A 17104-nucleotide genomic window follows, 5' to 3' on the forward strand; every position below is an offset into this window, starting at 1 on the left:
TCAGGCATCCTCTTCTGATCCCACCCGAGGGAATCCCAGGGAGGCTTACAGACTTACACACAAAAACAAATTCTACCCCCACATCGGGTGTCTGTCACAGCGATGGCAACCAGGAAGTTGCTGGGCCACAGCCTGAGTTCCTACCTGCAGCCCCACACCCCTCCCGTGTGCTCCCCTCCCCCATGCCTCTCATGCTCTGGAGCCCCCCACTTACCCACCGCTTCTCCCTCGCCCTCCCAACACTTTTGGAGCATGAGAATTGCCTGATTTGTGCTCCGTCCTGCTCCTGCCACTCCCTCCCAGAGCTGGAATGCCACAAACACCCGATCCGTTGCGTTCCAGCTCTGGGAGGCAGAGGAGGAGTGAGGATAGAGCATAAATCAGGTGATTTGTGGCACTCCAGAAGTGCTGGCATGGAAGAGGGACGTAGGAAGTGTGAGGCTCCACTGACAGTGCATGAGATGCACATGAGGGGAGCAGCCAGGCTGCAGGGGGAGCCCCAGTGGGCCATATGCCATCAGCACGTTGCCCACCACTGCTCTATCACACAGTTTATGAGTCTGACCCTTTGATGCATCTCCTCTTGCCAGCAGCATCTCACGTGAAAAATCTGTCAACTTCCTCAGCTGCCAATGAACAATATGGCCCAAGCACCAGGAAATTCCCCAAGGCCCATTTCTTGCAACTAAGATTCACATGATTAAATCACCGCAGATGAGCCAGCCTGGTGACTCTCACTACCATAAATGAGCAACATGACCAGTTTCTCTTGCTCTGTGGAAGAGAAACAAAACTAGCACCTAGAAGGGAGCAGAAACCCTTCTGGCTGAGCTATCAACATACTCAGAACCTTCTGGTGTTGCTATCACCCAAGCTTACTTAGCCAAGAAAGACAACCTTAGTGTGGGAAGAACTAATGGGAACTGAAACATTATTTCTCACTCACAAAGTCAATCCTACCTTGGCAGACGCACACAGCGGCCTGGGGCTGTGGTGCTCTTTTATCAGTGTGTCGTTTTCCTAAAATTGGCTGAGTCAGTGTGTCACGGACAAAGAAGCGGGAAGGCAAGGGTTCAGTGCACGCACTAACAGGGTGGCGTCAGATGTATACACGACTCTCTGGGGAACACGTGTTCATTGCTGGCAACACCACAAGGCCAGGGCATAGTGTGGTGTTGGACTAGGGGAACCACTGGTCTGCTCCAGAACAGGAATCCTGTCATTAGAAAGTCACTGCTTTTTCCCTTCCATAGAAGACCAGCTCTTCTGTGAAGAGTAATACAACGGTACGAAGATCAATGCACTAGGAAATACCCTGCTGTGCATATCCCTGCCGAAAATGGTATTTACAAGCTTGTCTCTTAACAGTTTTCTTTCTGCCTTGCCAACTGAAACTGATAATAACAAATAGGGCGAAACTAGCAGTTCTTAGAAATTACAGAACACATGTAATGCGTTTCCGAGGTGGGATTATAAGCACTTACAAAGCAGCAGGAATGCTTCCCCTATCACAAGTCAGTTTAGATGACCTCAGATGCCTCCTCTTAGCTTATAAAAGTAATAAATTAGTTACAAGGATTCATGTCTTATCCTTTCTATTTACAATGCTTTAGATTCTGCGGAGGAAACGCCATCACCACAAAACAGCTTCCTTAGCACTACAAAAATACGAACATCTTTCCAGTTAGTACAAAAAACTTTTGTAAGTAAGTTCATCCAATTGCGCCCTCAGTGTTAAAAGCATTTCAGCTGCATCAGCTCTCACAAAAGGTAGCCTGTAGTGTGACGAGTGCGTCTCAGCAGCTGTGCGGTGCAGTGGTCACCAGCACACATGTGCTTTGTGTGGAAGCTGATCGCCTGTGAAATTCAGACAGAGCAGGAGCCCTGTCTCTTGGTCACTGTTCACCTGTAGCCATCCCTTTCGCTGAACGCATGCGGCTGTTACTCACCCTGGACTTTCTTATGAGCTTGATCGTGCCTTTCAGTGCACTCACGATCTTGCATTCCTGAGTGCCCCAACACCTTCAGCCTGGGAGGGGCTGTACTCAGTTGGAGTGAGCCCACCAGGTCCTTATCACAACATGTCCTGTGGGGTGACTCACACACTGGTGAAGGCTCCTGCCCCACACAGAGCTCCTTCTGCTCTCTGTTCACACTCGGCTGGGAGGAGATGTTCTTGCATTCCCCTGCTGTACTTCCATCTGCCTGTTCCGTATAAACCCTGGCCATCACCTGGATAGGGTAGGACCCTTGGCATTCCCACTCAGCAGCGCAAGTCTCCTGTTCATCGCTCTCTGACCCGTGAACTGCTATCTGGGGTACCACTGCAGGCAGCTGTTCTGAAGAGCGACCCAACACTGGACTCGGTCTGGTCTCCAGCCAGGAAGCGGCATAAGGGGCACATCTCCCCAGGGGCACATGCTCCTGCTTTGGTTTGGCCTCTACTTTTGAGCCATCCTCACTCACTGGCACCAGCTCTGGCTCATCAAAACTCACTTCTTGGACAGCTTCTTGCTTCTTAAAGGAGTCCCTGCGCTCTGACAGGTTTAGCCTCCTCATCACAACCACCTCCTGGTCACGGTCATGCCTTTCCCCGGACCAGTCTCTCATTCGGGCAGTGCCTGGGTAAGCCCCCACGCAGAACTCTCCAGCCTGGACAGGAATCTCCCGCTCTCCCCCCACCTCCCCCCACCCGTCCCCGGAAGGCATGTCCAGCATGAGCTTTCGGCTGCCCATGGTTTTCTTTTCTGCCAAGTAGGTGGCAATTTTCTCAGCAGACTGGACTCGTTTCAGCAGAGGAGACCTGGGGCCTTCGGCACTCCTGGGCCGAGACACTTGCTTGACAATGGTGGGGGGAGACAGAGTCTTGCCCTGGAAGGAAGGAATGTTTTTGGTGTAGCTCGGCAGTGGCGATGGGGATCTCTGAGGAGAAGGCGGCTGTGGGACGGAGGAAGGGGCACACGCAAGGGGAGACGGGGGTATGCTGCTGGTGGATTTGCGGCGTCCCACCTTGTAACGCTGGCCACTCAGCTTTGGCACTAGCCCGTGGAGAGAGCTCGGTCGGATGTGCCCTGCAGGAGAGGTGGGGGTGCTTGACGATGGGGAGGTGCTCTGTGGGGAGACCGAATCTGCCAGAGAGAGAGAACACTGCTCACATTCCCTGCACATCAAAACTTGGCCAGCACCAGCACTTCCAGAATCTGCCTCATACATGGGGGGCATGAATGAGATGTCTCCCGGAGCAAGCCACTTCCTGGATGCTTGGAACCTGGCTGCCTGACTCTGAGGAGCAAGTTACGGGGGCCCCAGCTTCCCATCACTGCACAAGAACCCAGTTGCAACTGCAGCTACCCTAGAGGTCCCTCCTGCCACTCTACCCTCTGCTTTAGACACTGCCCCGCTCCTCTCGGCTCTTCCTGGGACTTGGAGGGGAGTGTTTCTTCATTCTGGAAGATTATTCCCAAAAGCCACCAGGATCCTCCAACTTCTCAGGAGGCCTTTCAAGAGGCAAGTTAGGAGCTGGGACAGACAAGCTCTTTGGCACAAAGTACGTTCACCATAAAGGCATGAATGGCTGAGACACCCATTAGTACAGGTTAGCGGACAAAGAGCAGGCGCAGAGCGCCCACAAACCCCTGAGTGAAGCCTTGCGACCCAGCCGCATCCCAAGCCAAAGCAGGAACATGGAGGGCACACGCTATGCAGCCACGTGGGTGGAGCACAGGGCGAGCCAGCGTACGCTGGGCTCTGCCATTCATGAATTATAGGCCGAAGAGGGGAAGCCATAAAGTGATCAGAACTAACCCTACCTAGTGGGAGGTCTGGAGCAGGGCTGCGGCAGGGTGTTGTAGGCCCCGGTGACAGACTGTGTGTAGGAGACCCCGGCAGGCTCTCGCTCGATGACAGGGAGTGATGGAGGCCAGAAGAGAAGCTCCGGCTGGTGTGCAGGACAGGCGTTTGCTTGGAGATCTTTTTGAAAAGGCACTTTCTCCTTCGAGAAGAACAAAGCCCCGGGAGCAGGTTTACAAAGAAGGGCTCATTAGAAACAAACTGAACAAAACCCCTTTGTATTACCTCTGGGCATTAAAACACAAGCCTGCTGTCTAGGGAGCACGACAACTACAGCCTGAGCTGTCCGCCAAGAACTCTGAACATGTCAGGGTTCTGCACGCTCGGCTCGGAATAAAGGGGAGAGGAATTTACTGCATCACCATTTCAGACAAAAGACACCTTATAAAAATACTTGGTAGCAAGCTGCAACGAGCCACGCCTGCCAGCAAGCGCAAAGAGAAGCCTTACTACTAACAGCTGCTGCAATCATTAGCACCCCGAGCATTTCAAATGGAAAACCTGTATTCTTTGCCCTTGGCAGCTGCAGCTGGTTTCACTGAAACATCAACTTATGTGCTCCAGGGCATGCTATAACACCCGACTACCAGGCACTGTGGCATCAAGGAGTGAGTAAATTCCCATCCCTCCTTCCTTCTCACCCACAGGGGATGCTGGCTCAAAACCCGGTACAGTTGGTGCTGGTCTCTTTGGCTAACGAGAAGTAGCATTCACTAGGTAGGGGAGCATCTCCCTGGTGGAAGCAGCATTTAGACATTTTCTTCCCTCATCCTAGGTGAATGAACTCACAACTCCCCAGTATGTGTCAGGGCTCACATGCCGGCTTCTTGTACGAGCTCCTCAGAGAGGCCAGCTAATGGGCATCTCCGTCTAGCTGTACTCACCGGTCCTGACTGTCCTTTTTCCTGCTTTTCTTGCTCCTTCTGGCCATTCTGGTCTTGGAGCTGGTTTTCCGAGCAGGGCCGATTTTGATGGTTGTGTTCTCCAGAGCTGTGGTTCTCAGCGCTACCTTGTTACCACTCTGAAATGCACCAAGCAAGTTGTGATGTGCGAGACATGAGCTGGTTTACATCTGATTCTGAGGCCAGATGGCTCCACCAGAATCCCCGTAGCGACCACCTTATCTGAAATACGCAAGTGGGACCACCAGCCCCCAGCAGGAGTCAGAGCCAGGACACAGGTAGTCTCGGCTCCCAGTCTGTAAGACTCTTGGCACGCATCAGCAAGCAGGGCAACCTTCTGTTTCAATGGTGCTTGGGTCTCCAGCACAGCCTAGTGACTACCCCATTGCCCTGAGCTGCCCCATAATTAACCGTTTTGGGGAGAGGCGCAAACCTCACTAAAAACGCAACGTCCAAAGGCCACTGTCTACACCCGCTCGCTCATCTCATCTCATCTCTGAGTGAGCAGACAGGACTGTACGGGAGTGGGCCTCTTTCCCCTCGGGGCTCAGTCTGTGGGAGCTCAAAGGTCCCAGCCACTGCTCCCTTTAGTTTCTTCCATTCGTGGGCGGAATACATTTGGTTACAGACAGTGAGATGTGTGGACGTGCCCCACAAGCAGGCACAGGCTGCGGGTGCTCTGGTAGTCAGCTGGGCAGCCCCCGAATCAGTCCTAGGCAGCAGCCCAAATGCCCAGCTTGCAGGGAACACCAGTTCCAGCCTCCCTCTGACAGCGGCCTCTCAAGAGACAGAGGGTTTGGGCTGCCCGTATCCACACGCACATCTGCATTCCTGCCGCATGGCTGCTAGGGAAAGGGGGCCCTCAAACTCCTCCCAGGTGTTCTGCAATCCCCTATCGATACTGTGCGCTGACCTGGTCGCTGGGATACTACTGTGCACACGCACGGGTCTAGTCTGATAGGGGACTGCAAAGAAACAGAAGCGAGAAGTGAAAAAAGGGGCTCAAGATAAGCCACTTCTCGGACATCACTTGGGGGTGGCTAAGGGCCACTGGCTGCAGCTGGGCCTACAGGCCCAGTTTTGTCTGAACGGCCCAAGCGCAGGAACACAGAATAAACTGACTCCAGCAGTTCTGAAGGGACAGGCTCTCAAAAGGAGGGCACTTACAGGGTCAGGGGAGCTCGATCCCAGACCCCAGAGCTAGCCCTGTCTACCAGACCCCCCAGAGGGCTGGCAAGCCACAGGTTCGCGTGGAGATTGTTGAATTAAAATCCTCTTTCCTGAAGAAGCTTCATTCCCACAGTTAATAGAAGCAACAGGCTGTTTGGTCAGCAAGCCACTCTGATCACACACCCTGGAAGGGAAGAGCCCAGGTGCCCGAGCTCAGCTAGACCTGCTGGGTAAGCATGGGCCACCCAGGGGAAGTAAAAGAGGTGAAATTACAGCCTGCGACAGGCGACGTCCCAAGCCAGACCAGAGCGCAGCAGCTAGCCCTGCAGTCATGACAGTTCCTCCCCTCCCCACCACCAGCCCTACCCCCTCCCATTCGGGACCTCCGAAAAGCCTCCCGGCAGGTCCAACCCTTGCGCCCATGGAGAGGATGGTCTACTGGATTTGCGGTTCCTTTTGGGTGGCTTTGGTGGTGGGAAGGAAGACGGACCAGCCGACCCCTGACCTTCCAGCTCTGCTGATCCCCTGCGCCAGTGGAGCAAACACAGCATGCAAGGCAGAGCCGTGCTATCAGAGGGCACAGCCACGCGGAGACAGGGAGCCGCCCTCGGACTCCTGCTGACCTGTGGAGCCCTCTCTCCATTTCACATGAATTAAACAACGTTTGCTGCTCAAAGCCATCACGCTCCAGGGGCGGGGAGGGGAGCGCACGGGCAGACAGAACAAAGCAGAGGGAGCCGTGTTTACAACCACAGCAGGCAGCTTACCTTCAGCAGCAGCTCCACAACATCCATGTGAACCAACCCCAGCACTGACTCTCCGTTCACATGTGTGATGAGATCGCCAGCTCTCAGCCCAGCTTCCTGGGCAGGGCTCCCATCTTCCACACTCTGGAAGGGAAGAACCAAGAAGGGTTACTGAGGCAGAGTCTCTGGATTAGTCGCACAGTGCTTCGGGCTTCATGGCCAGCTGGTGCCACCTCTCTCGCCTCTGGAGAGAGCTCTAGTCGCACTACAGGGCTGTGGCTAGGGCTGCAGAGCTCAGTGCTCCCTTTACACGCAGGATTCCCCCAGCACTTACCCACACCATGTGGTGCACAGTGTACACGTCGCTGTCCCCCATGTACACGCGGATGGCGCGTAGGGTGAAGCCGTACTTCTTCCCCGAGCTGTGGATGATGATGGGCGGACGCAGGCTGGCGATGCTGAGGGAGGAATCCCGGCTTGGGGAGGAGTCGCGAGAGGATGGGTTGGAAGAGAGGGAGCGCGGAGAGATGGGGCTCATCGGGGCTCCACTGCTGCAGTCATCTGCAAACAGACAGCTCCCATGTCACCCTGGGTCCCCAGTGCTCTGAGCCACAGGAGTCAGTCCTCCCCGCCACACGCTGCTGGCAGTCCCACGCAGAGCCCTTGTCGCCTGTGTGAGGAGCGCATCTGTCCACCCCCCAGAGCAGCCCAGAACCCTGCGCTCTGTGTCCCAGGCAGAGGCCAGACTGGCCAGCACCCAGTGAGAGCAGTCCCCGGCACGGGCCTACTGCTGAGGGGTGCAAAGGAACCCAGGAGGAAGTAACTGAGCAGGGACCGCATGGGAGGCCTCCTTGGGAATCACTTCCCCTGGGGGCTAAGGCGCAGACGGATGACGAAGGGGCTGCCGTTGTGGGGAGGGCAGCAGCGAATGGTGGAGATAATCCCGTCTGAAACCTGCCCCACGCAGCTAACCCCGTGCAGCCGAGTCACTCGCTGCTGCCCACGGACCTGAGGTGATGATCAGGGACAGGGCTGAGACAGAGGCCGACTTCGGCACTCTGCTCCCCGGAGACGCTCTCTGCCTCTCTGGCGTCCTCTTGGGGCTTCCCAGCCTGCGGCCCAGCCCAGGCTCCAGGGCTCTTGGGGTGGAGTTCTTGGTGCCAGTGCTGTTGCTCCGCAGCCGGATGCGGCTCAGACTGACAATATCAGCTGGACAAACAGGGAGGAAGGGGGTCAGCAAACTGGTGCTTCTCGGGGGGGCGATGCCACTGCAGTGCCATTCTGCTGCTGGCCAGCTGGGGAGGGTCCCGAGTCATTCGCTGGACCAGGATCAAGTCTACGAGCTCCTGTCCCCACTCTCATCCCTCCTACAGATGTCCTCCTCCACGCTGCTGCTAGGTGCATACCCACCACAGCTGCCCTAGCCCCAGGGCTTATCCCCACACATGGCCATCTCCCCAGTAACCCTCCCCAGCCTCTCAGCGCCTCTTCTGGGGTACAGATGCTGTGTGGTCGTAGCCCGCTTGGTACCCCAGGGACAACACATGCTACCACCCCATCCCTCCCCAAGGGATGGAGGAAAGATGCATTAGCACGTCGGTGCATCGTCGTCCCCCGAGGCATGCAACGAGCCACCTGCCGCCATGCCATGCAAGCTGGGACACCCAGTGCTCTGCACGGTGCAGGCTCATCCAGGCATCAAACACCTGCCCTGGAGAGCTCCAAGTGTATCCACCAAGACAGAGTCTGCCTGCTGGGCCACTGGGACCCAAACACAGGGCGTCGCTCCTCTCTTGGAACCTCAGGAGGTAAGGGCAACCCTGGAGCTAGCATCTCCTGGGGGCTGCCAGCTAACAGCCTGCACAGCACGCACAGGCTGCCTCCCCAGCAGGAGGCTGGTCAAACACTCAGCACTAGGCAATGCCTGTAGGGGCCCTTGATCCCCAGCTTTGCTATCCACTGCTCACATACCTGACAACACTGAGGATTTTGCTGCTCCCCCTGCCCCTGCTTCAGGCTCCCCCAGCACAAACTTGGGCCTTTCAGCCTTCACGGGGCCTGGGCAGGGGCTCTCATCTTCGGAGGAGAAAGCAAACTTTGGCATGGTCTCCAGGCTGTAGGTGCTGGTGAGGGCGGCTGGGCTGCGGCTTCGCTCATGCCGGGAGGAATAGGCTGTCGAGCTGCAGGATGTCCAGGACCGAAGCCTTTTCACAGGAGAGAGATGGCCTAAGAGTGACAGGCACTGGGGACAGACCCTTCACCCCACTGACACAGCCCCTCAGGGCCACTTCCCCACAGTCAGGCTAACAGGGCGGCTGGCAGCCAACACCTCGGTCCGGGCACTCCACCGTCTCATCAGGGTTCCAGCCCCGCTTGCAAGGAGCAGGACTCTCCCCTGCTGGGCCTCCTGCTGCCCTCACAGCAAGGGGACCGCCCCCCCGCCGCCCCCATCAGGGGACTGCTGTGGGCAACGCAGAGCTCAGGCAGCGCTCAGGGTCAGACGAGCTGTCAAGTCACAACAGCATGTGAGAGAGTCCAACGCTCCTCTCGTCTCTGCTGCCGTTGGGTCTCTACAGGCACAAGAGCCTCGCTCCATGGAGGGAGATCTGGCAGTGGTAATTCAGCCAGTCCTGCCTGCTCACCTGGTCTCTGTGCCCGAGAGCCGGCTCTTCTCATCATCTCCTGAGCTCCTGTCCCACCGCTCGGCCCTGTCCTCTTTCTCCTCGCTCTGGCTGTGCGCGGAGGCTGAGCAGCTCAAGTTGGAGTGAGCTGCCAGGAACTCAGAGCTGCTGTAGACCTGCAGGACAGGCCACATGTTAGAGGCCAGCAGAGGGTACCGCTCAGCCAGGACCCTGCAATGCTTTGCGCTTTCATGTCTGGCCCAGCACCACGGTCACTTGAATTACCAGAGCAGAGACAATGACCACTGTGGGCCTATGGGAATCACCCACCCACCAATGAAACGCAACCACCTCCAAGGCCAAGCGGCAGCTTCTTACAGCAACTGCACAAAGCACTTCAGGGCAGAGAGAACAAAGAGACCCAGGAGAATTCTACAGAGCTGTCAGCCACCTGGCACACTGGTGACCACTCCAGGGTTATTTCTCCAGCCCTGGGGTCTGGCGCCCCGGGATACTCGTCGCAGAAGGGTCAGGATCCAGACACGAGCTCTCTCGAAGAGCAGCCCCCTTAGCAGCGAGCTGGGGGCTGGCTCAGTGCTCGCTCAGAAGGAAGAGCGCACCTCGGGAATCGGCAGCAGCCTTCCCAGAGCATTCCCTGCAGAGTACTCCTGCTGCAGGTAAGCCACCTTGCTGGGCCTTCCCTGGCCCACGAGCGCAGAAAGCCTCTCTTGGGTCATGGGTACAACCTGCGCCCTGGCAGAGAGTGACAGCTGGAGGCCGTGGCCCATACCTGCGTGTGTGTGGTTAGAGACACCTTTCTCTCCAGGTCCACTGGGTGCCCAGGGGCACTGCAAGTACCTTACTGAAGCGGTGAGAGCACGATGAGAACTGGCCGATTTCCACAGACAATTCCTCGTCATTCGTCTCCTCGTCCTCGGAGCCCAAGTGACGGTAACGCTCGGAGCGAGCTGAAAGCGAGACGTGACACTGCAGCAGGAGGGCGGGTCACTCCTCCAGGGAGCTGCACGCTCTGCCAGGGCCCCTCCCCACAGAAACAGACTGACACAGGGATACCACCACCGTCACTGGGGACCAGGTGGCCAAGTGTCACAGGGGTAGGGCTCTGGCTTAGAATGCCAGGGGGGCAAGATTTGAATTCCTGGAAGCCCTGGGACAGAAGTTAAAGTTATTTTCTGTTGCCAGTGCTGGGAATTTTGGAATGAACATTAATGCTGATGGTTGAGGGCTTATGCCAGGCTCTAGAACCTGGGGATTCAATTTCCTGCAGCTTCCTGTGAAGTGCCTGGTTCTCACCTCTGCCACATAGAATCCTGGACTAGATGGACCATGGGTCCAATCACATCCCGCAAGTCACATGCTCGTTAGCACACAGCAGAATATGCTTTAAAGACACCAAGTCTCTAATTAGCTCACCCGTGCCACAGCCGTGCAGGAGTGGGGGCATTAACCATGCATCTCACAACCCCCTGGTGAGCCTCCGGCCACGGTGCACTCGGCCTTGCGCACATTTATCTCTGGCTTCACCTCGATGTGCCACGTTTTTGCCAACTACGTGGGAGCCCAAGGAAGCAATGCCACCTGGCACGCAGGGCAGAACAGCAGCTGCTTTCCTCTCTATACACAATTGCTGAGGCTTCCCAGCAGGAATGCACAGATGCTTCTTTTCCCCCTCCAAAGGCAGCTGAGGGGAGCAAACCCCTGTGCACCCAGAAAGCCCCTCTGCTGGTTAGCCAGTGGCATCATTGGCCTGTTCCCCTTTTTCAGTCTCATCTGCAGCCCCAGTGTCTGTGTGCAAAATCGCATATATACCTCGCTCTGCACTCAGCCTGATGGGCAAGTTTTTCCCACTGAGGAGGCTGTTGAGTGGGGGGACCCATCAGCCAGGAGTACAGCCGAGCAAACTGAAAGAGCTGGTGCACTGAGAGGCTCGGTCACCTGAGGATCGACCAGCAGAACCTCACCCCTGGGATTTTATCATCATTTCTACAGTGATGTTGCAGTCAGAGATTTGGTCATAGTGCACTTCTCAGTTAGCTACCCCGGCCTTACTTCTGGGACCACAGAGTCACAGAGAGATGGGAGCAAGAACTGGCCTTACTGTCAAAGTAACTGGTATCGTCCTCAGCTTCCAGCTGGGGAATGAATTCAGCCTTCTGCCGCAGCAGCCCAGTCCAGTCCAGGCTGTGGAAGAAGGAATGCTGCTTCACCTCCTGGGCACCACCTGGTATCAGCACAGAAACGCGCAGGTGAGAGTGGGCCAGGTCCCAGAGCTGCCCACAGCCCAGTAGGCGCACGCACTGAGGAAACCTCCAGCACAGGCGGCTCAGGTAGAATGGAATCAGCCTGGACTTCGGATCCCAAAGCCAACCCCAACCAGCACGGTTCACAAGATGAAACCTGGCCTGGGCCTCCCCAGCACATCTGACAACGGGACAGATTCGCCTCTCAGTTACACCCCCAGGAGAAATCCAGAGAGCATCCTGGGAACCGAGCCATGTGGCAGGAACAGAGAGGGGAGCTGGCCTGGTGTCCGTGTAATTGCTGGAGTTTTCCATTAGCAAGGCAATGACACAGCAGGACACTACGGCTGGGAAACGCGGTGGCACAGAGCAGAGGGGGAGCACCCAACTGGCACTGGCAGAAGCGGGGAAGGAGAAAGGGAAGGCACGTGAATACCAGGCAGGAACCAGGAGGAGGAGGAGAACGCTTCAGGATGGGGACGCTAACGTTCCAACAGGCACTAGAGTCAGGGGTATTCAGAACTGCTCAAGTTTTCCAGTGGTAGGTGGCCTCAGGGGCAGGAGGCTTTAATCCCATCCACACAGGGTGCCATCGTGCAGGCAGCACTGCCCAGACTCCCGAGGGGCACGGACATCGGAGAGGAGGGCAGTGTTCCTACCCCTGCAGACTCCAGTGTAGAGAAAAGCTCTGGACAAGGTTAAGATGGGCCACGCCACACGAGAGCGACGCCCGGAAGCCAGATGCTAAAGACGAGCTCTTCTAAGCATCCTGGGCATGGCTCTCGTTGCTTAAGGACACGTCTCAAGGTGAGGCGAGGCAGACATCAGCTGAACAGACAAATGCAGATCAGCCTGGACCACTCCACCTGTCTCCCTGCTCACCACACCCTGCGCCCTGCGGGGGCTGAGAGCTGTCAAGGAGGGGACAGTATGTGCCTACCGGTGCCCAAGCGTTCCAGCGGGCAGTGCCTCAGCAACCTGGTGATCAGGTCTTGAGCATCGGCAGGAAGAGCTTCCTCACCATCAGGCCACATAATTTCATCTGAAATAGAATGGGGGAATCATGGGTGACCTCTTCCCTGGAGAGCGAAAGGCCGTTTGCATCACAACGGCCAGGGCACAAAGCGGATCAGACACATACCAACCCGAGACTTGTAACTGACCATGCCCAGGTGATTTGCCCTCCCTCCTGGCCCCATAGCTTGGGCTCTGGGACTCCGTGCAGTGGGGCACCCCCGGGTGACTGGGATAGGAGGTGACAGGCAGCTGTATAGACTCACGATAGGTTTTTTCACACAAAATGCTCCTCTGACCCCAGCCTCCTGCCCTGATGGCCTCTGGGAGTGTTCCACATGGGTCGGAGTTAGGAGCGAGCTGAAGGAAGATCATTAGGAGTTGGGGCCTTATAGCAAACTACCTTTGCTAGGGACCTTATTTCTGCACAAGAAAACGGCTAGAGTAACCACACAGCACGTGCTGGTCATCGAACTCTGGGAACGCCAGGGTGCCTATGCCCAACCTACATCTCTAGCATCTCAGCAATGCACTAATCATCAAGCAGAGATGCTGTGATACCTGGGTGACATCCAAGAACCTAGTCAGAAGAGTCGTCATTAAAGAAAAAACGAAGCAGCAATCAGAAGAGAACGGTAAAACGACAGTTGTATGACGACAGCCCAGGGAGCAACACTGCCCCCAAAGCCTGGAAGGAAGCACAGCCCCAACCAGACATGGCTCACCGACACCATAAGAACACATAGCTCTGAATCACGTGAGGAAACGTCCCTGTGGCCCAGCCCTCGTTCGAGGGCTCCCCATGCTAAAGCAGAGAATTCCCGTGCAGGGCACGGTTAGGCCAGGCATTCTCCTTTCTTCACTCTGGCCAGGGTGGGGAACACCCCATCCGTCCTTCCCCCTTGGCTGGGAATCAAAAGGAGTTTCATAGTTCCCAAACTCGTTGGGGCCAGGGAATCAGTTCAAGAGACTAAGCCCCTGGCCCAGTGCCTGCCACCGGAGACCCAGCTGTGCACTCTAACCTGCTAACACCCAGCCACAGCTGGGAGACAGGCTCCCACATCCCTGAAGCAAATGTTCATCGGTAAGGATGTGTAAAGCCTTGCGAGGGCCTTGTGTGGAAGAGGCTATGGTGGGGCCAGATCTCATCCTTACCAACGCTCAGAGGAGCTGTGCTCTGGGGCCAAACACAGACTACAGAGCAGAGCCCGTGTGTCAAGAGACCCGGAATCCAATGGCCCGACCTTGTCAGAGATGGGTGGGGAATGCCCAGGCAGCTCCCGGAAGCAAGGCGAGAGGGTGGGCAGGCGCTACTGACCGCTGCTGCTGACCTACCGCTGATCACCTGCCCAAACAGCTCTTCTGGGGTGTCCCCAAAGAAGGGGACGCAGCCCACCAGGAACTCGTACAGGATGATGCCCATGGCCCACCAGTCGACAGGCTTCCCATAGCCTTGTATTAGGATCACCTCGGGTGCGATGTACTCGGGAGTGCCGCACACCTGCATTCAGAGAGGGGCTGGTGATACCGGAACCTCTGCTCTCTCCAGCAGCCCAGGGACTCCTGCGGCATGCGCACAGCTAGGTTGGCCTCCTGAGCCGAGGCGATGCGAGTGCCGCGTGCCCACCCTCCCACAGGGACCAAGAGAGATGGTTTGAGCCAATGGCTCAGCCCGTTAGATCTCACAGCCGGGATGTACCTGCTTGTCCATGAACTCCCGAGTGTCCTTCTCAATGTGCCCCTCGTACAAGTTGGTAGTCATGTTCATCAGCCCAATCTTTGACAGGCCAAAGTCCGTCAGCTTGATGTGGCCCATGGACGTGATTAACAAACTGCCGGAGAGAAGATGTACACACAGTCTCACCCGCTCAGTCCCAAGCAGAGGCTGTTATGGAGCAGAGGGCAGACTCGCAGAACTAGAAGGGTCCTTGAGCGGTCATCAAATCCAGTCCTACGGACCAAACACCCTAGACTACTCCTGACAGGTGTTTGTCTGACCTGCTCTTAAAAATTTCAAATGATGGAGATTCCAGAACCTCCCTAGGAAATGTATTCCAGCGTTTAACAGGTAAGGAGTGTTTCCTAATGCTCATTCTAATGTGCCCCTGCTGAAATGTAAGCTCACTGCTTCTTGTCCTATCCTCAGGCATTAGGGAGAATATTTTTTCTCCCTCCTCCTTGTAACAACCTTCTAAATACCTGAAAACTGTTACGTCCCCTCTTGGGCTTTTCTTTTCCACACTAAAACTCAATTCTTTCAGTCTTCCCTCATAGGTCACGTTTTCTAGACCTTTAATCATTGCTGCTGTTCTCTGGACCCTCTCCAATCTGTACACATCTTTCCTGAAATGTGGGGCCCAGCACCGGCCACAGCACTTCACCCGAGGCCTAGCCAGCGCAGAGCGGAGTGGAAGAATTGCTGCTGGTGTCTTGCTTACAAAACTCCTGTTAATACATCCCAGAATGATGCTGGCTTTTCTTTGCAACATTGCTCCCCTCCTGACTCAGGGCCCTGCACCGCGAATTACAGTGAACAGGCTGGCTGCCACCTGGCAGGCCATGGTCTTGACTTGGGAGCTGCTTCTGGTTCAGTGATCCCACCCCTCCCAACAGGGAAAAGGGACACAGAAGGAACTCCACCCACTTCCCCACTTCAGAACCAGACCGCCTCTTGCTGGGCTCCTACCACCCCGAGCCTCCCTCCTGTCCTTACTTGTCAGGCTTCAGGTCCCTGTGCACAATCCCGTAGTTGTGGAGATACTCGAGAGCGAGAACTGTCTCTGCAAAGTACATCCGGGCCATGTCCACGGGCAGAGGACCCATGTTCTTCAGTAACGTGGCACAGTCCCCACCTACAGCAACACACACGTGCTCCATGAGCCACAGGCAGCTGCAGCGTGCAGGATGGGGCGAAGAACATCGTGCAGTATTTCAAGTCACCTTTTCTTCACCAGAATATAGGGGTCCCTACACCGAACCCAACCGCTGAGCCATCAGATCCTGTGCACTGCCTCAGAACAGCTGCAAGCTGATGCTATTGAGAGGGAAAGTATACCTGGCCAATTGCATACAGCAGAAAAGCCTTCCTTCCTGACCCTGCGTGGCTACCCACTGCCAGCCCCGGCTGCTCTGCTCCAGGCAGCACTCAGCTCGCCGATTTTTGAGGTGCTGCACTGGTACAGACTGAGAACAGCAGGCTTATGATGGAGAAATGTCAGAGCCACCCTGGCACAGGGGAGGTGTTCTGCAGCTCAGGAATACTGGCTAGCTGGTAAATGCGTGTGTATTACACACCTGGATGCAGCTGGACAGGAGAGTGTCTCAGATGGAACACACCAGAGACATTAAATCATGAAGACTAGATTAAAGCAGGGGGTTCTTTTTAATGTACCGTATTCCAACCACCACCGCTTCGCCCTGCACACACACAATTCTCACAGCACCCCTGAGAGGAGGCATCAACCGCCTTATTTGACAGAAAGGGAAACTGAGGCAGACAGGCCTGCACTAAGGAGCACGTGCACATACCAAGCTCCTCTCTCAACAGGCAGTGGATGGTTTTTGAGTCTCTGCTCGGTGTAGGAAGGAGGATTCTCTACTGCTGCAGGAACAGGACAGGGATCGGGAGCAGAGGGCAGCGTGACACCACGCATTCAGCACCAAGAGGCCTGGTGGCCATCAGAGCTACTGGGATTCTCAGGCTGCAGCCTTCACTTGGGGGGCCACCATTTTCCTACTCTGGGAGGGCGGGTTATGAACAATGGTGGTGCAAAGCCACTGCTGAGCTTTGGGCTGACCAGTCTGGCTCTCACCTTCCACGTATTCCATCACCATGCACAGGTGCCTTCTGGTTTCAAAGGAGCAGAACATGCTGACCACAAAGGGGTTCTCGGCAAAGGTGAGGATGTCTCTCTCCACAAACACCTGCTGGATCTGGTTCCGCAGAATGAGGTTTTGCTTGTTAATTTTCTTTATAGCAAAGCGCTGCCTGGTCTCCCTGTGCCTCACCAGATACACAGCCCTGGAAGGGGAGAAAGCAGTGACAGCGGCCGCCCACCCGCCCAGCTGCACAACCACAGGACTTGCTAAGGAGCGCACAAGGCTCCAGGAGCTACTGCCAAGTGTGTCAGGCAGAGCAGCCAGACTGGTCACTTCAAAACTCTTGTAAAGCAGAAACCCCAGAGCAGGTTCTCTGCCACGGGGTTTCTGGAGGGTAGCCGCTAATGAGCCAAGCACTGCAGCCCACGTGCAAAGGTGCCAGGCAGGCCAGTTACAAGGGGCATTTCCAAGCAGGCTGCCAGCCGGCTGGTCTGATGGAGCACTGGCCTGATTTATGACCCGGGGGCAAGGCAGGTGGCCTGGTCAGACACGGCAGCTGGTGCTCACCAGCAGGATTCGTGTGCAATAGCTGTAACAACACACGCCGTGGAGTCGAGTTAAAGTACCAAGGACACCACAGGGAGAGAGGCCTTCCAGGTCCCTCTCTGTGCTCATCACCATGGTGCCTTCTGTCCAGGGGAGTTGGGCTGACTCAGACCCAG

At 56.1% G+C, this 17104-nt stretch overlaps 1 protein-coding gene across 6 annotated transcripts in view; it reads right to left on the reverse strand.

Annotated features, from left to right (window-relative positions):
- Nucleotides 1–215: 215 nt before the first annotated feature.
- The window catches only part of MAST3 (microtubule associated serine/threonine kinase 3), a 117528-nt gene continuing 100639 nt past the window's right edge, over nucleotides 216–17104 (reverse strand). For all 6 annotated transcript variants that reach the window (XM_074978171.1, XM_074978169.1, XM_074978167.1 and 3 more), the window contains 15 exons: nucleotides 16376–16584; nucleotides 15277–15415; nucleotides 14263–14395; nucleotides 13899–14064; nucleotides 12490–12591; nucleotides 11408–11530; nucleotides 10147–10256; nucleotides 9310–9464; nucleotides 8639–8871; nucleotides 7676–7876; nucleotides 7002–7228; nucleotides 6689–6811; nucleotides 4734–4870; nucleotides 3810–3991; nucleotides 216–3128 (listed from right to left, as the gene is read on the reverse strand). In XM_074978171.1, coding sequence (XP_074834272.1) covers nucleotides 1942–3128; nucleotides 3810–3991; nucleotides 4734–4870; nucleotides 6689–6811; nucleotides 7002–7228; nucleotides 7676–7876; nucleotides 8639–8871; nucleotides 9310–9464; nucleotides 10147–10256; nucleotides 11408–11530; nucleotides 12490–12591; nucleotides 13899–14064; nucleotides 14263–14395; nucleotides 15277–15415; nucleotides 16376–16584 — 3427 coding nt within the window. In that variant the 3' untranslated portion in view covers nucleotides 216–1941. The remainder of the gene's footprint in view (nucleotides 3129–3809; nucleotides 3992–4733; nucleotides 4871–6688; nucleotides 6812–7001; nucleotides 7229–7675; nucleotides 7877–8638; nucleotides 8872–9309; nucleotides 9465–10146; nucleotides 10257–11407; nucleotides 11531–12489; nucleotides 12592–13898; nucleotides 14065–14262; nucleotides 14396–15276; nucleotides 15416–16375; nucleotides 16585–17104) is intronic.

The sequence above is a fragment of the Carettochelys insculpta genome, chromosome 27 (assembly GCF_033958435.1).
Source record: "Carettochelys insculpta isolate YL-2023 chromosome 27, ASM3395843v1, whole genome shotgun sequence".
Taxonomy (NCBI): domain Eukaryota; kingdom Metazoa; phylum Chordata; order Testudines; family Carettochelyidae; genus Carettochelys; species Carettochelys insculpta.